General features: G+C 41.1%; 5 protein-coding genes across 10 annotated transcripts; 2 read left to right on the top strand and 3 right to left on the bottom strand.

Annotated features, from left to right (window-relative positions):
• The first annotated feature begins 593 nt into the window (after positions 1 to 593).
• LOC139771514 (dynein axonemal heavy chain 7) lies at positions 594 to 12,516 on the top strand. Its single transcript, XM_071704329.1, has one exon. The coding sequence runs from the start codon at positions 609 to 611 to the stop codon at positions 12,027 to 12,029; it is 11,421 nt and encodes a 3,806-aa protein (XP_071560430.1). The 5' UTR covers positions 594 to 608; the 3' UTR covers positions 12,030 to 12,516.
• Positions 12,517 to 12,975: 459 nt separating this feature from the next.
• On the top strand, positions 12,976 to 15,262 carry LOC139771513 (NSFL1 cofactor p47). Of its 3 annotated transcripts, XM_071704325.1 has the most exons (6): positions 12,976 to 13,070; positions 13,247 to 13,351; positions 13,784 to 14,213; positions 14,298 to 14,583; positions 14,697 to 14,900; positions 15,012 to 15,262. In XM_071704325.1, exons 2-6 carry the CDS (start codon positions 13,250 to 13,252, stop codon positions 15,139 to 15,141), a joined length of 1,152 nt encoding a protein of 383 aa, XP_071560426.1. In that variant the 5' UTR covers positions 12,976 to 13,070; positions 13,247 to 13,249; the 3' UTR covers positions 15,142 to 15,262. The 3 variants fall into 3 exon arrangements, with proteins under 3 accessions (XP_071560426.1, XP_071560429.1, XP_071560428.1); XM_071704328.1 differs by lacking the exon at positions 13,247 to 13,351 and having other exon boundaries at positions 12,986 to 13,070; XM_071704327.1 differs by lacking the exon at positions 12,976 to 13,070 and having other exon boundaries at positions 13,077 to 13,351; positions 13,772 to 14,213.
• A 245-nt stretch (positions 15,263 to 15,507) lies between these two features.
• LOC139771512 (uncharacterized) lies at positions 15,508 to 17,644 on the bottom strand. Of its 2 annotated transcripts, none has more exons than XM_071704324.1 (2): positions 17,235 to 17,644; positions 15,508 to 17,151 (listed from the first exon to the last, which is right to left on the bottom strand). In XM_071704324.1, the coding sequence occupies exon 2, from the start codon at positions 17,089 to 17,091 to the stop codon at positions 15,757 to 15,759; it is 1,335 nt and encodes a 444-aa protein (XP_071560425.1). In that variant the 5' UTR covers positions 17,092 to 17,151; positions 17,235 to 17,644; the 3' UTR covers positions 15,508 to 15,756. The 2 variants fall into 2 exon arrangements, with proteins under 2 accessions (XP_071560425.1, XP_071560424.1); XM_071704323.1 differs by having other exon boundaries at positions 17,240 to 17,641.
• Positions 17,645 to 17,916: 272 nt separating this feature from the next.
• Positions 17,917 to 21,652, bottom strand: Cpsf2 (cleavage and polyadenylation specificity factor subunit 2). Of its 3 annotated transcripts, none has more exons than XM_071704321.1 (11): positions 21,602 to 21,652; positions 21,117 to 21,511; positions 20,873 to 21,032; positions 20,448 to 20,799; positions 20,039 to 20,349; positions 19,702 to 19,961; positions 19,444 to 19,629; positions 18,781 to 19,150; positions 18,464 to 18,658; positions 18,248 to 18,385; positions 17,917 to 18,075 (listed from the first exon to the last, which is right to left on the bottom strand). In XM_071704321.1, the coding sequence occupies exons 2-11, from the start codon at positions 21,263 to 21,265 to the stop codon at positions 17,983 to 17,985; spliced, it is 2,214 nt and encodes a 737-aa protein (XP_071560422.1). In that variant the 5' UTR covers positions 21,266 to 21,511; positions 21,602 to 21,652; the 3' UTR covers positions 17,917 to 17,982. The 3 variants fall into 3 exon arrangements, with proteins under 3 accessions (XP_071560422.1, XP_071560423.1, XP_071560421.1); XM_071704322.1 differs by lacking the exon at positions 21,602 to 21,652 and having other exon boundaries at positions 21,117 to 21,408; positions 21,479 to 21,591; XM_071704320.1 differs by lacking the exon at positions 21,602 to 21,652 and having other exon boundaries at positions 21,117 to 21,593.
• Positions 21,653 to 22,056: 404 nt separating this feature from the next.
• Positions 22,057 to 25,478, bottom strand: LOC139771510 (nucleolar complex protein 2-like). The gene is made up of 12 exons (XM_071704319.1): positions 25,332 to 25,478; positions 24,960 to 25,167; positions 24,626 to 24,882; positions 24,449 to 24,558; positions 24,270 to 24,376; positions 24,037 to 24,191; positions 23,735 to 23,956; positions 23,464 to 23,652; positions 23,268 to 23,387; positions 23,059 to 23,190; positions 22,769 to 22,984; positions 22,057 to 22,669 (listed from the first exon to the last, which is right to left on the bottom strand). The coding sequence occupies exons 2-12, from the start codon at positions 25,126 to 25,128 to the stop codon at positions 22,154 to 22,156; spliced, it is 2,193 nt and encodes a 730-aa protein (XP_071560420.1). The 5' UTR covers positions 25,129 to 25,167; positions 25,332 to 25,478; the 3' UTR covers positions 22,057 to 22,153.
• Between the last annotated feature and the right edge of the window lie 12 nt (positions 25,479 to 25,490).

The raw sequence follows: 25,490 nt of genomic DNA, 5'->3' as shown, positions 1-25,490 counted from the left end.
ATCATAGACTTCAATATATTTAAATAACGCAGCACTTTACAATAAATAAATAATTTGTCTCAAAAATCTAAATTTCAATTTTAACATGAAAATTATTATCCGGAATTCTGCTTTGCACGTGCGTCCGAAGTAGGCTCGCTATTGATAAAACATACGTGGTATCCAAGAAACTTAGTTCCGTAAGCTTGCTCTTAAATACAGAGGAAGCTGCTCGATAATAATTTATAACTGTGTTTTAAGTGTATTTACTGTTTATCCATAATTACAGACGAAATGGATGTTTAACATTTATTAGCAATATTTTATAAAATTATTGCGAAGCAATCGATTAAAAATTTCCGCGGAGTAAACAGCGAGCGCCTAGCAGAAACGTGTTCGTGAATATGGAATGGAATTTGGAGTCAACTTTTGCGGTGTCTCAATATCCAGATTCCAATCAGCCTAACCGAATTCGATTAAAAGATTACATAAGAAATATTTATGTCCCGGAATTTTCAGCAGAATGGAAAAGAAACATATTAGACTTGATACCTCGTGCGGACAGACGAAAACATTTCTCTTTCATAAACTCAGTGTTGGATGAAGTGAAAGATATTTACATTGAAAATATGAAAGACTTCGTGTTAAAATCCATACTGTCCTGCAAAGTGTACAGGCGGGAACACGTTGCTTGCGAAGAGTGCGACGTTCCTGCCGGCTTGACGCGACACGTCATTGAGAGCGATAAAGCATACGATCACGCAATATTTTTACAGCGTCGTAATTCATTCGCCAAGAGATACTTTCTCTCCTGTCCGATAATCAGACATATTATGAACACGGCGTATCGTCTTCTACCCGCGGTAATTTGCGACTTCCGACGTTACCACGAGCTCGGTATGTTGACACTGCGCTGTTTTCAAGATATGACCGTAAAAGATATTAAGAGAGGCTCTTTAGCGATCACCAATCAATTTTACACCGAGACATTTAAAGCCGTGCAGAGATCGAAATTGTTGAGAAGCGTCTCTGCAAGACGCCTGTCCGAATTCATGCGATGCCTCACGAACGTATTCGTCCAGCAGATTCTCAGCGTAATGATGAGATCGATCGATCACATAATAGACACCATGGAGGACGGTCGTTTCTGTCCACAAATCGAATTTCAGCTGGTATGCGAAAGTGACCGGCTTGTAACTAAGCCGGACATAGAGGAGGTCTTCTCGACGTATCACAATATTATCCGAAGCATTGAAGGTATCGCGCGGGATCTGATACCGTTGGAAGAATGGTTGAACGTCAAAGCGAGGGAAAAGTACATAAAGATAGCTCTTCCTGACTGGTTCGTCGAGAAGTCCCACCGTAGTTTGCAGGAAATATTAGACGCACTGTTTCGACCTATGAGCAAGCACGTGGCGTTCATCTTCGTGGATTTTAGCGATATATGCGCGTCGAGCGCCAAGAATCGAATATTATCATTGACTTCCGAACAACCGAATTTTGACGTTTACTTCGAGTACATATGCAGGTACAACGAGTATCTCGGCAAAACGAACTCCATGCTTTCTAATTTGTACTACAACGTGGGAAAGTTGGAGCAAAGCGGCGCCAAGGAATCCTTGGTGCAGATCTGCTGCAACGTTATAAACGTTCTCACGACGGAGCTCGTCAAGTATCATCGAGACTTCAATCGCTCGATCTGTTCGGACTTTGAGGATCTGAGATCTACGGCGCTGGACATACCGAGGGACGCAAATTCCTTGATACAATTGAGCGAACGTATGTCGCGAGCTTCGAAAGTGCTGATGAAGGAACAGGAGCAAAAGATACGAGAATCGATATGTATGCTGAGCAAACTGTTGGAGATTACTATACTGACTGACGAGCACATCGATTTAAACAAGACCACCATCAATTGGCTGCACGATATCCAGCCGGTGTTTGCGCAGAACAACACGCTGTGCGAGGCTATGAAGAGCGAGCTGGAGGAGGATCTTCAACGGCGAATAAACACGTTAAACTCGGAGGTCGACGCGATGTTCCCGCAGCTTGTCATCCTGGACGACATGGACGACGTCAGCAAGGTCGGAGAGTACGTGGAGCATTACAAGGATCTGATCAAGAAGTACAACCGTATAGACGACGAGATGCAAGTTATTAATTCGGAGGAGAGGCTTTTCAAGTTTCCCGAAACGGAGTTTCCGAAGATAATCGAGCTGAAGGAAACGATAATGCCGTTCTACAAGCTTATATTTACCGTACATCAATGGCGAAGGGACAACTCCGTGTGGCTGAACGGTCCATTCGAATGCCTAGACTCCTCCGTTATCGAGAGGAAAACTACGAATTACTTCGACGAGATCACGGACATGAGCAAGACGATGAAGTCGCGCATCAAGATGGACGCGACGGCGAACAAGTCGTACAAATTTTCCGGCATCGCCGACGATCCCGACCCGATGCAGCAGCCCGCGCCGCTGAAATTGTGCTGGCAAGCGCTCAATAATGTTAACGAGTTCAAGGTTTACGTGCCGCTCGCGGTTTGCATGTGCAATCCGGCTCTGAATGCGCGCCATTGGAGGGAGATGTCCGCGATATGCGATTTCGATCTCACGCCGAACGCGGGAACGACTCTGAGGAAAATGATCGACATGAACCTGATGGATAACATCGACAGGTACAAGGCCATAAGCTTGGGCGCCAACAAGGAGCTTCGTCTTCAGCGGGAACTGGCCGAGATGATCAAGGCGTGGGAGCCGATGTCGTTCGAGATGTCGACCGATGCGGAATCCGGTATGGTATCTTTCAAACACGCGAACGACATCGAAACTCTGCTTAGCGAGCACCTCGTCAAGATTGAGGAGATGAGAGCGTCGCATTTCGTGAAGCCGATATTGTCGGACTTAATTGACTTTTTCGCCGTTCTCGCGAGGATCCAGGAAACTCTTGACCAGTGGACGCGAGTGCAACACCGTAAACTCTACTTAGAGCCGATATTTTCTTATCCAAAAATAGAAACGCGTTTAAGTCGAGAAACTTCGTTATATTCGGAAGGGACAAACGTTTTGCTAAACATTAATAAGAGATTCATGGAAAATTCGAGCTTTCTTGAAATAAAAAAATCGTCAGATTTGCTACAGATCTTAAATGAAGCTAACGAGAAATTGGAGAAAGCGATCAAAGGTGTAAAGGATTACTTAGATATTAAAAGACTGTCGTTCGCGAGATTTTTTTTCCTCGAAGATTCAGAGGTTCAGAAAATATTATTCGAATCGATTGACGCAGGGAAACTGCATACGCTCGTGAAGAAATGTTTCGCTGGTATAGAACGGTTGAAATTTAATAAATCCAACTGCATTCGTGGCATCATTGGGCATTACGGAGAGATCTTATATCTAAATAATAACATTTCTTTATCCCCTGACGCTAAGTGCGAAGAGCAATGGTTAATTTTGCTTGAAAAAGAAATGAAGGGCGCAATTCACAAAAACATTCTGCAATATCATTCCTTGGTCGATGGAAATTCAACGTTTCTTCCTGCAAACAATTTCCCAAACATGGCGATCATTTGTAGTTTGCAACTTTGTTGGACTTGCTCGGTAGAAAAATGTCTTACGCCATTAAATATCACGATGTTAAACTCTTTATTCGCGACATACACCGACGGGATAATTTCGATAACTAACGAATTAAAAAGTGATTTAACGCGAAGGCGGAGAAGTCTGTTGATGTCATTGGTCATTATCACGTCGGCTCATAAAGAAATCATAAAGCTGCTATTGGAAATAAATATTGTTAAACGGACAGACTTCGAATGGGTCGCGCAATTGAGATATTATTGCAAGGACAAAATTGTCGAAGTATCAGTATTCGATACGACAATTAAATACGGATACGAATATAACTATTATCAACAGAATATTGTCAACACTCCCTTAACCGATAGATGCTTTCGTACTATATTCCAAGCTTATCGTTATCATTTGTACAGTAGTATTATAGGTCCGACAAGCACCGGGAAAACGGAAACGATCAAAAGCCTGACGAGAGCTATCGCGAAGCCGTCTTATGTCGTCAATTGCAGCAACAGCGTCTCTTATGATTGCGTGATACGGACATTTAAAGGAATGATCTCTTGCGGAGCGTGGATTTGCTTCGAGAACTTCAACCAATTGAAACTAGAATTGCTGTCGGCCATCGCTCAGAATCTTACGCAGATGAAGCAAGCGGTGTCGTCTAATTCGACGATCGTAAACTTCGAAGGTTGCAACTTGAATTTAAATGCCTCCGGAAACATATGCGTTAACGTCAATTCGGAGCAATCGGGGCACGCTGATTTGCCGGATAACTTGAAGGTTCTCTTTCGTTCCGTATCAATGATGGCGCCGGATATTGACAGGATTGCCGAAATAGAACTCTTCGCTGGAGGATTTCTTCAAGCGAGAAATCTGGCGGTGAAGCTAGCTGTCGGTTATAAATTATTATCCGAACATCTGGGAGAGAAGCGCCATTACGACTTCAGTACGTCGTCACTGAAGACCGTCGTCGCGACTGCAATTAATATGAAGCGAAATATCCCAGACGAAAACGAGGAATACACCTTGCTGCTGCGTTCGATGATACAGATAAATATTCCGCAGTTATGTAACACCGATATACCGATTTTCCAGAGTATCGTGCAAGATGTTTTTCCTCAGACCGTCGTGCTTCCTTTCGATTGTTCGGCGATTCTGAACGCTCTGGAAAGCGTGTGCGCAAAGAGACTTCTAACGTTGCATACGGTCTTCAAGTTAAAAGCTATACAGATCATTGAGCTAATGTACGTCCGTCGCGGTCTTATACTCATCAGTAATCCCTTGGGTGGAAAGACGGAAATATTACGCACACTCGCTGAAACGTTATCGTTATTACACGAGCAAAAAAGTAAAATTGGTGCCACCGTGAAACTCGAAACAGTCGTACCGGGAGTGGTGGGTAGCGACGCGCTCTTTGGACATCTCTGCGATAAGTCTGGGATTTGGAAGGACGGTTTGTGTACCGCTATATTTCGTCGTTTTACGGAAGACACCTCAACAGACCGCAAATGGTTGGTGCTTGACGGTGACTTAAGCGGCACGTGGATAGAAAACATGTATACGATTCTCGACGAGAATAAAATGTTGTATTTGACATCTGGAGAACGATTTCCCACGACGGAATCAATGTCCGTTATCTTTGAAACGACGAGCACGGTAGAAATTTCACCCAGTATAATATCACGATGCGGAATAATCTATATTGATACGCACTCTATTGGCTGGAGACCGTACGTACTGTCTCACATCACCAAACCATTTTACGATGGATATGACGAAATACTACGTGCTCTGTTCGATTGGGCGATAGACCCATGTCTTAATTATTTAAGGGAAAATGGCGATATACTGACAGATCGGGAATTACATCTTGTTACGTCGGCCGTAAATTTATTTGAAATATTGTTAAGGGACGCCTGTGAAAATGCCGCAGGGGATAAGGGAAAGGACAATCACTTTGCCATATGGGCACAAGCCGCTTTAATCTTAGCTATTGTTTGGGGACTAGGTGGAAACCTGATCGAGGATTCGCAAACTAGATTCAACGCTTTCTGCGTATCATTCTGGAATGGCACAGAAAAAGAGCATCCGAAACCCGACGTAATTAAACATTTCGACGTAACGCTGCCTACCGAGGGTTTAATCCAAGACAACTTCTATATCTTTAATGGTATCGGGAACTGGAAGTACTGGGGCGATCTGCTGAAAAGCGAAAAAATCCCCGAGATATGTAACTTCAATCAAATTTACATTCCGAGCGTCAACAGTATGAAGTACAATCATATATTTTTGAAGCACATTAAATACCGGAAGCCTTTCCTCTTGTACGGCGACGTTTCTGTTGGGAAGACGAGTATCATGTACGATCTCCTGAGAAACAAGTTGCCGGAAAATTGCCTCTCCAATGTTTTTAGTTTTACCTCGATGATCACAGTAACCAGAACCCAAAGATTATTGCTCTCCAAGTTAAACAAAATACGACGTACCGCCTACGGGCCAGGAAGAAATCAATTCTGCGTAAACTTTGTGGACGACTTGAATAGAGCGATCGTGCAAAAATCAGAGGCACGGTCCGTATTTGATCTCTTACGTCAACTTCTCAGTTACGATTACTGTTACGACACGGATGAATTAAATAAGGTGTTCGTACAGGACATTATGTTCACGCTCGCGGTTACTGCGGGAAAAATCAACGGGAGCATACCTCCTAGACTTTTGAGACATTTTAACACCTACGCGATTCCTGCTCCTACGACGGATAATATATTCAGAATATATTTTAATGTGCTGCTTGCTAATTTAAAGAAGAACTTGTTCGCGGCAGACGTCACGGGAAGCGTGACCAGCATGGTGAACGCGACGATTGACGTTTACAAGTCCGTAATAAAGACGTTCCGGCCTGTGCCCAGCAAACTGTACTACTATTTTGACATGAGGGATATATCCAGAGTGATCAACGCATGCGGTCTGATTCAGAAGGAATCGGTGGAGACGAAGATAACGTTCATTCGACTGTGGGTGCACGAGATCTTACGCGTGTTCGGCGATCGTATGCTAGACGAGAGTGACAAGGAGTGGCTTTTCCTGAAAATCCGCGATGCAGTGAAGAGCAACTTCAAAGACTCTTTCGAGATCGCCTTCGATCACCTGCCCAAATTCGAAAATCAGATCACCAAGGACAGCTTCAGCGATCTGATGTTCGGGAATTTCATGGACACGGAGAAGAGCGGCAAGTGCAGACGGTACGAGGAAATCGGTTCTCCGGAAGCTCTGAAGAACAAAGTCCTCGCTTGCTTGGACGAATACAACGCTAGCTCTAAAAGAAAAATCAACGTCGTCGTATGTCGTTACATGTTGGAATCTCTGATCAAAGTTTCACGAATCCTGAGCACCCCGGGCGGAAACGTGTTAATGATATCTACCGTGGGTACCGGCAGGAAGTCCACGACCACTCTGGCTGCTTTTATGCAGCAGCAACCCTTATTTGAAACCACCATCGAGTCCTGTTACGACATGGACGCGTGGAGGAACGAATTAAGAAGAGTCCTACGGGAATGCGGGGCGTTACGGAAGGACGTTACGTACTTTATGAACGAAAGGCAGATAAAGGACGCGTTTTTAAGCGACATCAGCTGCCTGTTGAGCACCGGGGAGCTACCCGACTTGTTCTCCACCGAGGACAAGCAGAGTATAATCGAGATGACGCGACTGCACGCCCAGGATGGTGACCGAAACGCAGAACTCAGTGCGCGTTCGGTGATGACCTATTTCATAGATCAGTGCAAGAACAGATTACACTTCGTGCTCTGCTTCAGTCCTACCAGCGCCGCATTCAGAACATATTTGTGCTCGTATCCTAACTTAGCGAAACACTGCACGGTGAACTGCTATCAGGTTTGGCCCGATCAGGCGCTCTTAGAGATCGCCGTGAGGCATATGAGGCATGTTAACGTGCGGGAAGAAGTTAAAGCTGACGCAGCGAGAGTCTGCGTGCAATTCCACAACAGTGCGAAGGAAATAAGTTTGAAATATCGCGAGATGTTCGGTAGGAGCATTCACGTGACGTCGTCGGCCTTTCTGCACATGCTCAAACTGTACATGCAACTGACGTCGAGGAAGCAGGAGGAAATTGTCGCGACACGAAACGGATACGTAGCGGGATTGGAAAAGTTGGAACTGGCGGCCGAGCAAGTCGAGCAGATGAAGGCCACTCTGACGATCTTGAAGCCCCAATTGGAGCTGTCCGCTCAACAGACCGTGATCACTATGAAAGAGGTGGAAAATGAAAATATTACCGTGGAGCGAGCTACGATTCAAATGAAGCAGGAAGAGGAAATCGCGAATAAGAAGGCGGAGATCGCGGGCACCCTGAAAACCGAATGCGAGGCTGATCTCGCCGTTGCGATACCGATCCTGGAGGACGCGGTAATCGCGCTGAACACGCTGAAGCCGACCGACATCACGTTGGTGAAAGCGATGAAAAATCCCCCAGATACCATCAAGCTGGTGATGGCCGCCGTTTGCGTGATGCTGGGCGTTCCCCCGGATCGCAGCATCGACCCGGCCACCGGAAAGAAATTCACGGACTACTGGGGCCCGAGCAAGCGCATTCTGGGCGACATGAACTTCCTCCAGAACCTGAAGGACTACGACAAGGACAACATAGCGCCCGCGGTGATGCAGATCATCAAGAAGACGTACATGACGGACAACAGTTTCTTGCCTCATATAGTCGCGAAAGCGTCTAGCGCCGCCGAGGGTCTCTGCAAGTGGGTCCGCGCCATGGTGTCCTACGACGAGGTGGCGAAGGTGGTCGCTCCCAAGAAGAAGAAACTGGCGGAGGCGCAAACGGAGTGCGACGAGGCCGAGGCGTTCCTGAACGAGAAACGACGGACCCTGGCCGCCTTGAACGCGAAACTGGCGGCGCTGAATGACAGTCTGCGGCAAACGCTGCAGAAGAAACTGAACCTGGAGATGGAGGTGGCGACGTGCACCGCCAAGCTGGTCAAGGCGGAGAAGCTGATCGCCAGTCTGGGAGGCGAGAAGAGCCACTGGATGCAGTGCGCTCATAATCTTCAAATGAATTACGACAGTCTCGTGGGCGACGTGTTATTTTCGTGTGGAATAATAGCCTATATGGCGCCCTACAACACCTCCTTTCGCGATGAAATGTTGATCAAGTGGAAAGAATTTATGGAGGCTTCTAAGATACTGTACACTAAAACATATGACTTCATAAGTGTTCTTGGCGTGGAAATCGAGATCAATCATTGGCAGCTCTGCGGCCTATCGAAAAATCGCTTCGCGATAGAAAATGCCATCATTCTGAATAATTCGGAACAATGGTGCCTTTTCATCGACTCGCAGAATCAGATAAATCAATGGATCAAGAAAATGGAAGAGAAAAATGACTTAAAAATCGTTAAACTGACGGACTCCGATTATATGTCGGTCATCGAACGAAATATTGAAACTGGTAACCCAGTTTTGTTAGAAAATGTCGGGGAGCAACTCGAAATTGCACTCGAACCAATCCTGTTGAAGAATATTTATAAAAATGAAAACTGGTACATAGATATCGGAGCTAAATCTGTGAGATATTCGCAAAACTTTCGATTTTACATCACCACGAGACTGTCTAATCCAAATTATACGGTCGATGTCTTCGGGAAACTTACGATAATCGACTTCTCGATGCCAGACGGGACTCTTCGGGATAAGCTTCTGGACATCGTTGTCTCGAAAGAGAAACCGGAGCTTCAGGAGAAATTTGAAGCGCTCCGCGTTCAAGATGCCGCTAACAAGAAAGTTCTTCAACAACAAGAGGCCAACATCTTGAGCACCCTCTCGTCGACTACCACGAATATCCTGGAGGACGAAAACGCGATACAGATCTTAGATTCCTCCAAGAATCTCACTATGGACATCATGAGGAAGCAGGAAGCAGCCAGAGCGATGGCAGAGGACATCAACAAGTTCAGAGACGCGTACCTGCAGTTCGCCGATCACTGCGCGGGTTTATTCTGCACGCTGACCAGCCTGTCCAACTTGAATCACATGTACCGATTTTCATTCTCCTGGTTTATTCAGTTGTACATTACCTCGATCGAGACTTCGAGCCGGAGCGTCGTTCTCGAAAAACGACTGCAATTCCTCAAGTCTTCGTTCACGAGGAACCTTCATTCTAGCGTCTGCAGGTCGCTCTTCGAAAAGCACAAGCTTTTATATTCCTTTTTGCTGTGCGTAAAAGTTTTGATAGACGCTCGGCAGACTACGCAGGAGGAAGTTGAACACTTCGTCTCTTCAGACTCGGAGGATTCCGACGCGATCTTGGAGCCAGGGCCGGATTGGTTACCGATGGACAAATGGAGACAAATTTGCAGATTGAGCAGCGCGGTGCCCAATTTGCACGAATTTGCAAGTGATTTTCGTGCCAACGGCGCAGCCTGGGAGAAATATTGCAACGCGATACCGTTTCAAAGCCACTTGATACCGAGTTCGTGGGCCGACAACCTGACACGGTTTCAGAAACTGATGATCATCAAGATCGTGAGGTACGACAAGATTATCGTGGAAATAATACGGCTAATAGAGGACACCATGGAGGACGTGTTCAATTCCTATCCTCGCCTTCAGATATCCGAGTCCTACGCGGAATCCAGCTGCCTGACGCCGATTATATTTATTCTGCCGAGCTACGCCTCGCCCCTGTCGCTCGTCTCTACCTACGCGAGCGCGAGAGGATACACCTCGAAATTCATCTCTCTGTCCATGGGTGACGGGCAGCAGGCCCGCGCCGAGATCCTCGTGGAACGGGCGCGAAGGGAAGGTGGATGGATATTTTTGCAGAACTGCCATCACGCCGCGTCGTGGATACCGCGACTCGAGCGAATCTGCGAGAATCTGAATCTGTCCGGTACATCCTTGGACTTTCGACTGTGGCTCTCCAGCTATTCCACTCCGGACTTCCCCATCAGCATCCTGCAAAACAGCGTGAAGATCGCGTACGACGAGCCGCTGCGGCTGAAGCAGAGCTTGTTGAGAGCGTACCGATCGGAGCCGATAAGAAGCAAAGAATTTTTCGAGGGATGTCCCGGGAGAGACAAGGAGTTCTCCAAACTCCTGTACGGGCTCTGCTTCTTCCACGGAATCGTCAGAGAGAGAAGGCACTTCGGGCCGCAGGGATGGAATGTCCCGTACGATTTCGATTACACGGACTTCGAAATGTCCATCAGACAACTGCAGAGTTTAATTAACGAAACCGAGAACGTGCCGTTCGGCACGCTGCTTTATCTGATCGGGGAATGTAACTACGGCGGGAAAATCGCGGATCGCCTTGATCGGAGGTGTCTGCGACACCTGCTAAACTCCTTCTGCGACCCCCGCGTCATCGCGAGTGCTGAATATTCATTTTCTAACTATATAGAACATTCAGTACCGCAGAGATGCGAGTATCGCGATATCATTACGCACATTAGCGATATGCAGCTGGATGCATCGGCGGAAGCCTTTGCCTGCGACGAGAACGCCCTTGTTATAAAAGACACAGCTGTCGCCAGGGAATTCCTGGAATCGATATCTCGCCTGGACCAAATCAAATCGCTCGATCATCAAGTTATACAGGATCGGGCACTGCGAGCAATTGACGAGATTAGCGGTAGATTGCCCGCGTTATTCAACATCAACGAGATACGCGACAGACATCCCGCGATCTCGAGCGAGCCGTTAAACGCGATTCTCATCCACGAGGCTGAATTGATCAACAGGATTTTGTCGACAATCGCAGACTCCTTGAGCGATTTAAAATCGGCGCTGAACGGCGAGACGATTTTGACCGAATCTTTGGAAGATCTGTCGAGAGAAATACGCAATAACGAAGTTCCGGGCGTCTGGAGGCTGATCGACGTCGGCATCGCGACCGGACGTCTACCGAGCTACATCAGCCTGCTCTCGAAGCGCGTAGACTTCGTGCGACGTTGGCGCGACAGCGATCTACCTCGCGCGATCCACTTCGACGTGCTGTCTTGCTGCAAGAGATTTCTGTCCGCGGCTCTCCTCGCGTTCTCGCGACGTCGCGGCGTGCCCGCCGAGCAAGTCGCGTTGAATCTCAAAGTGACGAACGACGATTCTGCGTGTAACGAAGGGGACGCGGACGCGGACGTTTATTGCATTCAAGGTTTACATTTGTCTGGCGCCCGATGGGACACGCGGAGGCGTGTATTAATCGAAAGCTTGACAAATGTATTCTGGTACGACATGCCGCCGATACGTCTTGCATTTAGCGGAGAAAGGAGAATTATTGATGATGTATACGAATGCCCTGTATACGTCTCGCCGACGCGACTCGACGGAGCAGATACCGACGCGAGGACAAAAATGAGGAATTACGTTACGAGCGTGCCCTTGGAGACTGATAAGTCGCACGTACATTGGATAAAATGTGGCACGGCATTATTCTGTCAAATTGAGAAATAATTTATAATTCCTTGCGCTCCTAGCTTAACTATAGTATTTCTCGTGAAATGAAGTAAAGATTGGGTATTTTATCCTTAATCTAATATAATCTCTCAGTCGGTCTAAGATACAATAATTAATTTATATTATTTAAAAGAAGATTAATAAAGGTTTTGTTGCAATAATTTATATTATTAAAGATTCTAAAAATATAATTTGCTGATTGTAATCACGATTGCTGTTTCGAGTGTTTAGAGAATAATGAGGAAGGCTATCGCAAAGCGCGTTACGTCGAGTCCACTTCGATGTAGATATATAAGAGTGCAAGTGGTTGAGAAGTTACAAATATATTTCTTAATTAAAGAAGATGTCATTTTCTGTCGGATTGGATCTTGGTAGCTTAATAATAGTATTTCTGTGTGAATTGTGTGTATTTTTTCTAATTCAATAAACTGCGCGCCGATTATTCTTTTTTGCTAGAACAATAAATCCACATTTAAATCGATAATCAATTTAACTTTCGATATCCTTTTTAAAAATTTTGGTATCCTTTTTAAATCACTGTAAAGAATTTATTGACATTTATTGAATATATTTATGTAAACAAGAAATTATTGAAAGATATTTACGTTAAATGAAGAAAACTTGCTTGGATAAAGTCATTTTGTATATTTATATGGTTAACAACCAAGAAAAAAAATTGAAATTCTTATAAGATTATAGATTTATTGCGTATATACGCAATATGAACGCATTAATTAAATTAATTTGAGTATATAAGTTTGGACACTTTTTTCCTGTGCGATAAAAAGGGGTAAAGCTTGATTAATTTATTTTACACAAATTTATTGAATTTATTCAATCCACTTATATATAAATGAATTTAACAATGCGTTCCCAAAACGTGCGCGGGAGCGCTCTGCGTACGGTCCGTTCGAACGGACTTCCTCCAGAACATTCCCATCCGGTTCGATTCCGTGCGTAGTGGTGCGGACTGTACTGCGGAGTCGCGGAGCCGAGGGGAATGACAGGCGGACAGATCGAGGGAATTGACGTGTGGAGGTGCGTTGTGCGTTAGCTTTTGCGGAATCGGCCACGCAGGGTGGATTCGTGGCTTCGCGACCGGGGTCGTAAGGCAGAAAGAAAGAGAGAGAGAGAGAGAGCGAGAAAGAGAGAAAGAGAGAGAGAGAGAGAGAAAAGCGGTGGACAGACGTCGTGAGTTTTTTTAACATTTGCAGAGAATGGCGAGCCACGACGAGTTGGTCTCGCAATTCGCGGACGTAACTGGTGTTGACGCTGAGAGAGCGCTATTTTACCTTGAGTCATCCGCATGGCAGCTCGAGGTGAGACAGCACATTTTACGAAACGCGCCCACCCCAGGAGACCGAGGTACCCAGCTCCCTCGCCTCGTACACGACGCGCGCCGTCAGGAAAAACGCGTGTCTCGATACCGTCTCGGCCACCAGTTTTATAACCTGTTGTCGCGAACGCTTGTCGTTATTTCCTCGGCGACTCTCTTCTCGGCCGCTTCTTCTTCCCCTGTCCGCGTTCGCCTTTTCCGAATCTAGGAGCTCTCACGACAGCTCCTGGACTCGACGATATAATTCCGTCGACGAACGGCGAACCATTAACCGGCGGGATTTAAAGATTACAAGTTTGTCGAAGCTCGAGCCGTCGTACGCTGTTGTAAGGTTTCCTCGAGCCGTAACAAGATTGGCGAGGAGAGAAATTTCGACGGTCTTATCACACGCGTTGGCACGTAGTATCCTTTCTAGGTCGCCCTTACCAGCTTCTTCGAGAACGATGAGCCGGCCGAACTGGTGACCGAGAGCCTCGACATACAGCAAGCGGAGGGATCGGAGGATAACGCGGGCGCGATGTCGAACAAGCAGGCCAAGTCGGACTCGACAGAGTCGAAGGGCGCCAAACCGAAGCCCAGATTCGGGACGTTGAACGATCTACAGAATACCGAGAGCAGTTCCGACGAGGAGGAGGGACAGGCCTTTTACGCCGGCGGTTCCGAGCACAGCGGTCAACAGGTTCTAGGACCGGGAAAGAAGAAGAAGGATATTATCGGTGACATGTTCAAGACGTGTCAGGAGCAATCCCTCGCCGCGGATCCGCCCAAGATAGGCGGCCAACAGAGGCCGAACACGTTCAGAGGCACGGGATATAAATTAGGCCAGACTAGCTCGGATAGCGAAGGTAGAGACTCTCAAGCGTTTTTTAATTGTTTTTCCGAGAAATTGACAAACTGACGTTTATTACGTTCTGTATGTAACAACATAGCGGTGATGGGAGCGAACGCGGATCAACAATCTTCGAACGGTCTTATTGTACTGAAATTGTGGAAGGATGGGTTTACAATAAACGACAGTGAGATACGATCGTACGACGACGTCGAGAACAGAGACTTTCTCGATGCCATTAAGCGAGGCGAGATCCCAGCGGAGATTCGTCAACAGGTACAGGGTGCGGAAGTGCGGCTCGATATGGAGGATCATCGTCACGAGACTTATGTTCCATCGAAAAACAAGGTGAAAGCCTTCTCGGGAAAGGGGCACATGCTGGGAAGGTACGTTAGAGCTTCATCTCGCTCCATCTTTAGGAATATGATTCTACAATTGATCTCGGATTCGATTTCTGTATTTTTAAAATTTTATTCCTGTAACATAACAAATATTTCAGTCCATCGCCGGCTACCGTTGGCATGACGGTTGCAACAGATCCTGCTGATCAAGCCGCCAATGAGGCGCAAGCGAAAAAGGAACTGGAGCTAGATGCCTCAAAGCCGACCACAACGTTACAGATCCGTCTTGCAGACGGCAGTGTTGTAAAGGCTCAATTCAACCTGTCGCATACAGTCGCTGATCTTAGGCGATATGTAATAACGTATCCTTTGATCTAATGCTTTATTGATTCAATGCTTATATTTTTTTCTAAGTTGGAGCCGATTCGGAGAAAGATTCAGAGAGACAAATTTTTCTTAACATACAATGTCAGTATGAGACCTCAGTACGCTCTAAGGGATTTCAGTTTGTTAACTGTGTATCCAACGAAGGAGCTTGCAGAAGATAAAACGATCGAAGAGGCTGGTTTACAAAATTCGGCTATAATGCAACGACTGAAGTAAACTTTTTCTAAATTCCTAGATTGAATGATGTAACGATTAGACACCAAATATATGTTAAATCGCTTGAAAATAAAATTTCTATGTATTTTTATTAGGAATATAGCACCTTTTTTTCTTACTACGTTCTTTTCTTTTACTGTATGTTACCTATTTCCTATAATTGCATATTAATTTCAAGTTCAACAATGCTTAAAATTACTAGAAAAGTCTAAAAACTAGACGCAAAGTTTTCAATTTATTTTTCATTAAGCACTAGTTTAAAATTTTTTATAATATCTATAATAAAATTGCCGTGTATGTTAACACACTTCTATTATTCTCATTACTATTATATATCACGGCATAAGAAATAGAGATGTGAAACAGTTGAAAGTAACAAATAGGAATGCTTTATTATTGCTTAAGTTTAAAATTCGAGATGTATACAAAATATTAAAATAGCTGATCATGTCATGACTAGTATATAACTATGACGTGACGATTAAGGCACCTAGTATGAAAGACTGCATATAATTATGAAATATCTATATATATGAATAAAATGGTATGCAAATGGAGCATCATCCAAGCTTGTGCGAATATTAACTAATTTGATTAGTCACGCAAAACTCTATATCACTTTATATTTGCATCAAGCATATTGTAAAGTCCAAGATATTTCCTAAGAATCGACGAGTTTTGTATATCTTGGGCAAATCTCAAAATTGTGAGATCTTCTACTTCTTGTTTCTCTTTATAATTATCACAATACTTATATTGATTCACAGCGATCAAATCATTTCCTATTTCTTTGACATACATGCGAGAATTCTGTAATGTTACGTGTGGCTTGTGTATATAAACAGAATGATCCTCCAGAATATTCATATTGATTTTCGTCTTCTTCAATATCGTCAGTATAGAATTGGCGTATGGTTTATTGTCAGCTTGTTGCGTGCAAAAAGTCATAATTTTCAGCTTGTAGCGATCAGCTCTCAATTTGGTTTGCTTGAAATCCGCCAACAGATCAATCGTTGCATGATGGTACTTTAAATTTACATACTCGTTCCAGGAGAGAGTAACAGCGTAAGCGACATTATTATATGTACGATATAAACAATCTGTCTCGATGATTTCTCTTATCACATTTTGATCGATCTCCATGAAAGGGAAATTCCACGGTATAACGGTGTACGTAAACTTCCAAAAAGAAGTTGGATCATTCGCCATTTCTTTTAGTCTGCTGTTAAATTCACTTGAAATTCCGGAATCATATATGATGAAATTATCCATTCCGATCAGGGCGTGGAAGCTGATAAAGCCTATCATGTCTATTGACTTTGTTGGCTTCATCGACGATTGTGTCACGCACATTCCTATCCTGCTGTGGCTCAAGCTCCGTGGTTGGATTTTTATGGGAAAAATAGGCGCATAATTCAGATACTTGTTAGACTTTGTAACAAATGTTATTCCAGTGGGAGTCTCGTCACTGGTGTACGCACAAACAAAATGATATCCTCCATATCGTGAATTTTCTCCTAGACTTGAAACTACTGCGTTACCAATGGGAATAAATTTGAAACTCCCCAATATAGGTTTATTCTCATTCTCGAAGAAGACGAGACATTGCATATTTGAGACGCTGTTTATAGTTCCAAGCCCAACCGCTCGTATTTCTTTGTCGTTAATGCCGTACGCGGAATATACATACAGATCATCTTCCAGGTGTTGCCAAGAGGGAATCGGTTCGTCAAATTGTGCGTTGAATACGGTAAAGCTTGTACTAAAGTTCGTACAATTCGCATCTGCTCTTCGTGGCCCAGGCTTCCCAAAGTAATTAAATACTTCTAAGACATACCTGAGCTTGTTATATTCGTGTCTATAGACGAGCAGAGATACGAGACTCACTACCGCTGTAACAGCTAAAGCAGCTTGATAATATTTTCTCATATTGTCGGTGATTATCTTCATATAACGTTGTCTCTAAGATAAATTCCTTATGTACAATACACTTCATAATCCTCGAACATTCTGAAAAAATAAAAAATAAACGTTACTCTTAACCCCGCAATACTCATAAAGATTGCTACAATGCATACAATTACGAATATTACTTTACCCTCTGTTTGTATCTCATCATTATAGCTGCAAGTACGTGTTATTTCTCGCCAACAAACCTCTCATAACCTTAATGAAAGCTCATAATCAATTGCCCAATTTGATTCAACGCCAAATGTTTCGATCTTCGATATAAACATAAGTCAAGATTATTTGAGATATTGAGATTATTATGATACTTTAGATAAATTCCTATAATTTATTTTTTAACGATTGACCTAACTGCAATACACATCCAGTTTAAAAGCCCCTGTACACTAGCGCCAGTACATCCATCTTCGAAATTGGTACTACGTAGCCACGTTCACTTTCCGACACTGCCGATAAAACATCATTTTGGTGCGCATCCGTGCTACATCTGCAAATGTATATGTATATAGATATGTGGTACAGGAGCTTTCGACGGTCCCGTCGGTCCCGTCCCACGAAAAAGGCCGGGATGGCCTCTCTCTCTCAGGCTTCTCTCTGACACTACTCCTTTTACAGACTCTCAGGCTTCTCTCTGCTAAGGTTAATAATTCATGCGCGTAAGTTTCTCGTGCTGATTGGCTGTCGAATAGTGAGTTTTTAGAGTCCCGAGAACTTTTCCCGCAGAGGTGTCGACTTCAAAAAATCGAAGTGCACTTTTTGCCAAAAGTGCAAAAAAGCGATAGAGGAAAATTAATAAAATAACGAAAACTCTTATAATTATTATATATTACAAATGCAGTCTCCTTATATATGTATTTGTATACTATGCACAATCTATACAATTGCATATTGCTCGTATAATAGCTCCCGCACTTTGTAGTAATCCTCGGAAATGCAGCCTTCCAATATTACCTTTCCAGCTTCGTGCTAAAAATAAACATAATAATTACTTGTCTGGCTACATAAATTGGCACTTTTTACATTTCATTGTATTTAAAATAAAAGGCGAAAGAAATTTAAAAGAATAAAAGTGCAAAATATACTGGCAGGGTGAATAAAATTTTTTTTTTTTTACTGATATATCACAAATAAAACAAACCCTTCTAACGGCTATAGTGTTATTGCAACACCATAGTACTCCTCCACTAAATTCCGATGGAATGTTACTTTTGTTCAGAACCTGTTTAAAGTCAGATAGTTTCAATTCATTTATGAACGTTGTTTGATGACCGGGAACCTGAAATATATAATTTAAGACGTAAATTGTGAATTGCACGTTCTCTTATGTAGTTTTTACTTGCAATCTGTACCTCACCTCATTTAATGGCAGTGGTTCCAAAGTCAGTATTTTGTCACTTTCATCAATCGCGTTCTCGGATTCAGTATCGGCAATAGCGTCTCGACAAACCTGGTCACGCGCCGTTATCATCGCATCTATCCATGCCACTTCGGAGTCGCCCTTACCCTTCGAGAAATTCAATCCGCTCACTAGAGCGTCGGTCAAACGTACCTACAATGAAAAAAATTGATTTTACACCGGTTTCTTAATTCATATAAATAAAAAAAAAAGAAATAAATAAAAAGGAAAAATTGTATTATTTAATGTTAGTAAAAACAATAATTAAGAATTACTTGATAAATATGCGTTTCCGTCGTAGCGTCTAGCGTCTCTCCTCTGCCCGGAACAAATACTCTTGCACCGGTACTTTGCGCTTGCTGCGCTAGTATCTCTGTATCTTTAGGCGAACCTCTGACCAAGACGACTCTTCTCGGCCTTAGCTGCGCCAAAATTTTCTGTAGGGATTCGCCGTCGGATCTACCTTCGAAATCTATATATGTTACCGCCGCGTTAACAGTCATCGTGCGCGAAACTTGTACACATTTCGTCGGAATATCCATAGCTACTTCTGGATGATAATTAGCTTCCTCCTGCTTCATTTCTACGTTTTCCTTATTATCTTCTACTTCGGGTACAGTCTCTGCTATTTTATAATCTTCCGGTCTGCAATAATAAATAGTAAAGAATACAAATTTACTTACATATACATATAATAAAAGTACATATTCATAAAAATAAACGGATAAACAAGCTTCGAGTTATTAATTACTGTTAAAATATAAATAAGTGTAAATAATTGTTTTAGCGTATTCCTAATATTTCTTTAACGTTTTGTATAGAGATATACAGATTTTCGAAAAAGATTAAATGTATGTTTTTTTTTATGTTACAACTAGGCTTTTATTATATGTTTTTGTTGATTAGGTATACTTTGTGAGATATATAAATATCCTTACTTTATGATTTCTCCGTATTCGTCTATTTTAATCTTTTCCTCCACAAATGGAAACATAGGATGTTGCTTCTTACTTTGTTTAAAAAAGCCAGGCTTAGTTTCTTGCTTCACCAGTAAATCGTGCTTTCCTCTGCCAGTACCAACTTCTATTTCGTCTTCCGACTCGGAACTCACGTCTGCAGTTTCCCTAATAAGACGCATTACAAGCATAATTAGTAAAACATAAATTATAATTAAATGATAGATGGATATATATTACATCTGCTCCTGTTTCATCTGCTCCTGCTTCAACTTTTCTCTTTTCTGATATTCTTCCAGTTCAATACCTTCGAGTTTCACTCGTCTCCTCACTTCTAACGTAATGTTTCGATTACCTCCTTTCTCTACCAAGTCTCTGGCAAGTGTACCAGGAGATGTCCTACTCGTTAATATAATACTGTTTTGTGGATTAGAACACCATTGAAGAAATAATTCTCGGGAAAATCCGCATTCCATATCGGGAGTGCTTGCAAGAACCACCTAGATAACAATTTGAAATTAATCTTCGAATTAAATGCTCTAAGAGGACTACAGATATTTTTAATCTTTTTACTTACTTTTGGACTTGCGACTTGATTCAATTCAGCCATACTGTGACAAAGTTGCAAATGTTTAAATTGAAATGGATTGTTGCGTGCACCTTCAAAGCTTCTCATTAATTTATCACTCATCCATTCGATTTGCGATTTTGCGAATTCTACAACATTGTAGCTCACATTATTAAGAAGAGCTAATGAATAGGCAAGTAATCCGGATTCCTTATTACGCCACAGCTGATCCAACATATGTGCCAGCTCCAGTACACGACCAGCCGTGTCTACACTGACCAACACATTTCCACCACCTCGCAATGTTTGCAAGATATTAGCTAAACCACAAAAATGACAAATAAAAAATATCTATTAAAGGTGTGTCTTCCATTTATCTATTTTAATGTATGATTTTGATAAAGAATACGAAATTTACTCATCAACTTCTCATCCCTTGTTCTTCGTCTGGCTTGTTGATACGTGGCATTGAATGCATCTGTTATCAATAGTGACGGCCTTTGCAATCTTTCCAATTCACAACCGTTCAAGTGGCGCTCCTTTTTGTGATTAAAATCTACGGCATATATTATATCCTCTTCTCCAACTTTCACGATCTTCCAAATTGTCCCACCAATCATGTGTCCTGCTGGCAAGGGCGTCAATGTAACGCCATAGCCTTTACCTTTCATCGATATACTTTGGTTGTATTTTAGCTGAACAATTTTATCAAATGCGGCATCAACGTCGTCTAGAGTAAATAGATCAAAGTCTTCCATGTTATGTCGAGACTGAAATAAATATAACCGGTTAAATACCAGTATTGATTTAAAATTAATACTTTTTTATGTTAAAGGAATATACCTGATATATATCGTACATAAACATTTGGCCCATTTTGTAGACAGGTATGGTAGCGTATATGGGACAATTCAAGCCACATTTACCTACCAGATACGGTAATGCACCTAAATGCAATGGATCTGGATATGAAAGCAATACCGCATCTATCTGATGCACATGTCTGGAAACGTGAGCCATAAAAGAAGTAAATATATGAAAATTGAAGTATAACTTGTTACAATAACAGTTACTTCATAAGTGATACCTCTTTAATTCTTTTATGAAGTCCTGGTCAAAATTTTCATCCCATCCACAATCTAATAATATCCTCAGTTCGTCCACTTGCAATATGTAGCAAGGTGGAGATTCATTCATCGCTCCGGAGACAGCGTGAAGCTTTATAATGGATGTCATTTTGTATATTTTCTCTACAATATCACGAATGTGTAAATCTCAAGCGAATTGTGTTATGGATGCGTTCAATACTAGGTCGCCAACCCTTAAGATTGTTCTTTTATACTTCATAGACTTCAAAACTTGATTTCTGTCATCTTAACCTATAAAACAATGCCTTGTCTACTTTGCCGAATAAAATGCAAATTAGTACTGAACTCAGACTTGCATTACATCTGAATTGAATTCGGATTATTTATCAAGAACCTGCGATAATGTACAATAAATTAGAAAGTAAACGAAAGTAACAAAGTTTGTAATTGTATCTGTAAGCAACCATAAATACATAAACCTAACCTCAAAAAATGATCACGCAGCACGCTGGCGTCGCTGGCCGCGCTGGTGCTGCGTCGCTGTGAAAAAAATCTATCACGTCGGCAAAGGTGCAAAAAAAATTTCAAACAATGGCGCGAAAATAATTTCATACCACAATAACAGAACAATAAAATATCACATCCTAATAAGGAAAGAAAATTTTTTCATATCCCAATGACGGAGAAAAAAATATTTCATACCCCAACGGTGGCGAAAATAAAAATTCGTACCCCAAGTGTGACACGGAAGAAAAATTTAATATCCCGACGGTGGCGCAAACATGTTTTATTGAACAAATAATTAAATCAATAATTACTATATATATATATATATATGTATGTATAGTAATTATATATATATGGTATATATAACTCTCAAGGTATGTACATATTATAATTAGAAATTAATTATAAGTAAAAATAATCAGTAATAGAATATAAGGATAATGGAAAATATTTATTGAAATACATTTCAGAACATAAAATACATGTATTATTCATCTTATGTGGTCATTAATTTTTTATCTTACACATTTTAGCCCCAATCATCACTATTTATATCTTGTACAATATCTGTGTCTTCTCTTGGCAAATCTTCATCCTCGATATTGTTGGTTGCCTTTTTCTCTTTGCTTTTCTTGCGCTTTTTCGCCTTATTCAATGACTTTTTCCTTTCTGTTTCGGATTCCGTTCCCTTTAATCGAAATTCAAGCTCGCTCTCTTCTTCGCTATCTTCTGCATCTCGCTCATCTAATTTCTGTTTCTTGGGTAACCTCACCGGTACATTGATTTCTTCTTCGTTCTTTGTAAGAAGCTTAAGCACCTGAGATTTGTGAATCTTAATCCAGGAAGCATAGAATTTGGCTATTTCTGTACCGTCCGTCTTCATTCTGTTTTCCCAATTTGTAATCTCTGCCGTGTTCTTCAGATCTACCGTTATTTTAGTACGCTCAGTTTCAATGTATTTTCTATTTTCCTCAATCATATTTAAAAGCTGTTTTATCTTCTTGCAGTAAGCTGCCACATGACATTTCTTCAGAAACGCTTTTAACTGCAAGATAAAACACACGTTAATTTAATAATTATAATATATGTAATAAAAATTATATTCTTCAAAACAGTTTCCATTTTAATTTTTTTTTTTAAGTACCTGTACTATACAAGGTATGTACACATCTGGGAAATATATTTTATGACTTTCGTTCGCTGCATTTTCCAAAATAAATTGATAAACGGTTTCGATAATACTATCTTTGAAACCATTCTCCGCCAATTGCGATTTTGACATCCTCAATATGCAAATAAGTGGTATAGGTTTCATTGTAACTGCTTTATGCCTCTTATTAAAATCGTAAGTGTCCAATATCTAAAAAAAATATTAACATACAATATTTACATATTGTACAAATATAAATGTTGTTTGAAAATTAAGAATAATACCTCGAGAAGAAATGGCAAAATAGGTATAAATGTTCCTGTTTCCTTAGAAATGGCTAGTAACATTTCTATACAGTGGAATCGTAATGGATAATATTGTGCCGTTGGAATGACTTTTATTGTTCCAACAATAATCTGTTAACAAATAATTTAATATAGTTTTCTATTAAACTGTTATATTATTTATTTGTTTAAATACTTTAAATTGATACCTGGACTAATGGATATAACAACGAACGTAACATCGACTTATCCTTTGATTTAGTTATTAATTCCGTCCAAAAGCGTAAAGAGTTTATATACTGCCAGTTATATACAGCCTGAAAGTTTTCCTGAAAAAGAAGAGAAAAAGATTAAAATTCTAAAACGAGATGTTATAAAAGATACAATTGCTGTTTTAAAAATTACCTTTTTCTTTAATGTTATGGCGTTTCTTAAATTAATCGCTAATTGCCTGATATATAGAAAAGCATGATTGTACGAGACATCATGGTCAAGCAAATAAATTTCAATCAAAGAATGTTTCATAAAACTGATTCCTGGTAACGTATTAGGTGAAACAAACTTTGTATTCTGAACATATTTCACATACATGGTCTGAAAGAAAGAAATTTTTAATAACAGACGTGATTGCAAACAGTCGGCATATATTCCTTTTACTATAACACGTGGATCTCACCTTTAATAGCTTCTCTAACACAGACTCTTTCTTAGTTGCAATATGTAATATATTTAAGAAAGCTGTAACCCGAACAGTCTCTTCTGCAGTCGACCAAAATTTTATCAAAATTCTTAACAATGGTTTCGTTAAAGACGAGAATGAGCGGGTGTAAGGCAGCATTTGTCGTAAGTGCTTCAAAAGCACTGTAAGAACACTAGATGATGCTACACTTTGTAATAACTGTGAAAATAATATTTATTAACATTATATGTTTATTATTTCAATTAAACGAGATAATTGAAAATTTAACAAATACGTACTTTGATTAAATCAGACAAGTACAATTTTAAAATTACTCGTATTTTTCCGAATCTTTTAGATTTATGTGCTTCCTGTGATTCCGGATTCAACTTTAAAAAGCGTTTAAATGCATCAGGCAGATACATTATGCATAGTTGCATTACACCATTAAATGCTAAAATTTTTTTTATAAAATTTTAATAAAATTAATTAAGAAATAGCAAGTAGCTTAATAACAGACGTTGAAACTTACCTGCACTTCCATCTACTTTATATTCCGTGGTCGTATCAGGTAATGCTGCGACGCTATCTAAGGCTGCATGGAAAGCGTCTACGGCACACTTAATAGTGATTATCGATCTACAAATAAAGCATAATGCAGTTACATGTATATTCTGCTATTGACTCAACAAAAAATAAGTGATAACTTACTTATCCGTTTGTATGTTTTGTTGCCAAGTTTTCAGTAATTGTAAAGTGATCTTCTTTTTAGAATCGCCTACAGCCTCTTCTGGCTCAAAATCACTCTCGTCGCTAGCAACCTGCAAATAATATTGCTTGAAAATAAATACAAAAAAAGTTAAAATTACGTTTGTAAAGAATATATACCTCCAAATTTTCATTGGGAACATGTCTATTATCGTTTATTGAAGAATTATCATCGTCTTCATCGTCCGACACTCTAAAGTCCAGAAGATTTTTGTCATTTTCTTTCAGATATTTATAAAACTCAGGATCAGTGTCTTTCAATCTCATCAATGACTTTTTGTGCTCTGCAGGATCCAAATCACCTTCACTGCTATCACTATCTATCTGCTCATCATCTTCACTGTTTTCACTATCCATCTGTTCATTATCTTTGTCGTCTATGTAAAAAGATAATAAGAAGCAAGATAATAATTTAAAATATGAAAGGAATTTGTATGAATGTTTTAGATCATACCTATGTTTTTATCCTCTTCATCATCATCGCATGCATCGCTATCTGTTTCAAAATTTTGTCCAAAGAACTCTTCTGGGGTTAGTTTGCTCAAATCTTCTTTCTTTCTCTTGGCGACTCTCTTTCCTCTTGGTGAATTAAGAGACTTCTGTCTTACTTTCTTCACCTTCATTTTGTGGATAAGTGAACTTTTACGACTGACTCGAGTAATCTGGAAAAAATATTGTAGATTGTGAATGTAAAATATAAATGAACATGAGTGAGAGAAATAAGAGAGGATTAAGACGTTTATAACCTCTCATTTTTTTATTTTTAAATAGCAATTAAAAATTTATACATCATCTCTTATTATGATAGAGATCTCGTTTCTCTTACCTGAAATCTTTACTTCACCAAATTATTAATACATAAATGCTACACAATATATTTATAAACACAAATCTCCTTTGCACTTTCCACGTGCTTCCAGTATCGCGCGGTGGTCGGTGGTCTGGCGATGTCAGTGATGTCACTGCGTTTAGGGACTTTGTTCCA

This window comes from Temnothorax nylanderi, unplaced genomic scaffold (genome assembly GCF_030848795.1).
Source record: "Temnothorax nylanderi isolate EJ_2023f unplaced genomic scaffold, tnyl_v1.0 TNYL_tig0041_pilon, whole genome shotgun sequence".
Classification (NCBI taxonomy): domain Eukaryota; kingdom Metazoa; phylum Arthropoda; class Insecta; order Hymenoptera; family Formicidae; genus Temnothorax; species Temnothorax nylanderi.
This window is presented reverse-complemented; position numbering and strand designations above follow the sequence as displayed.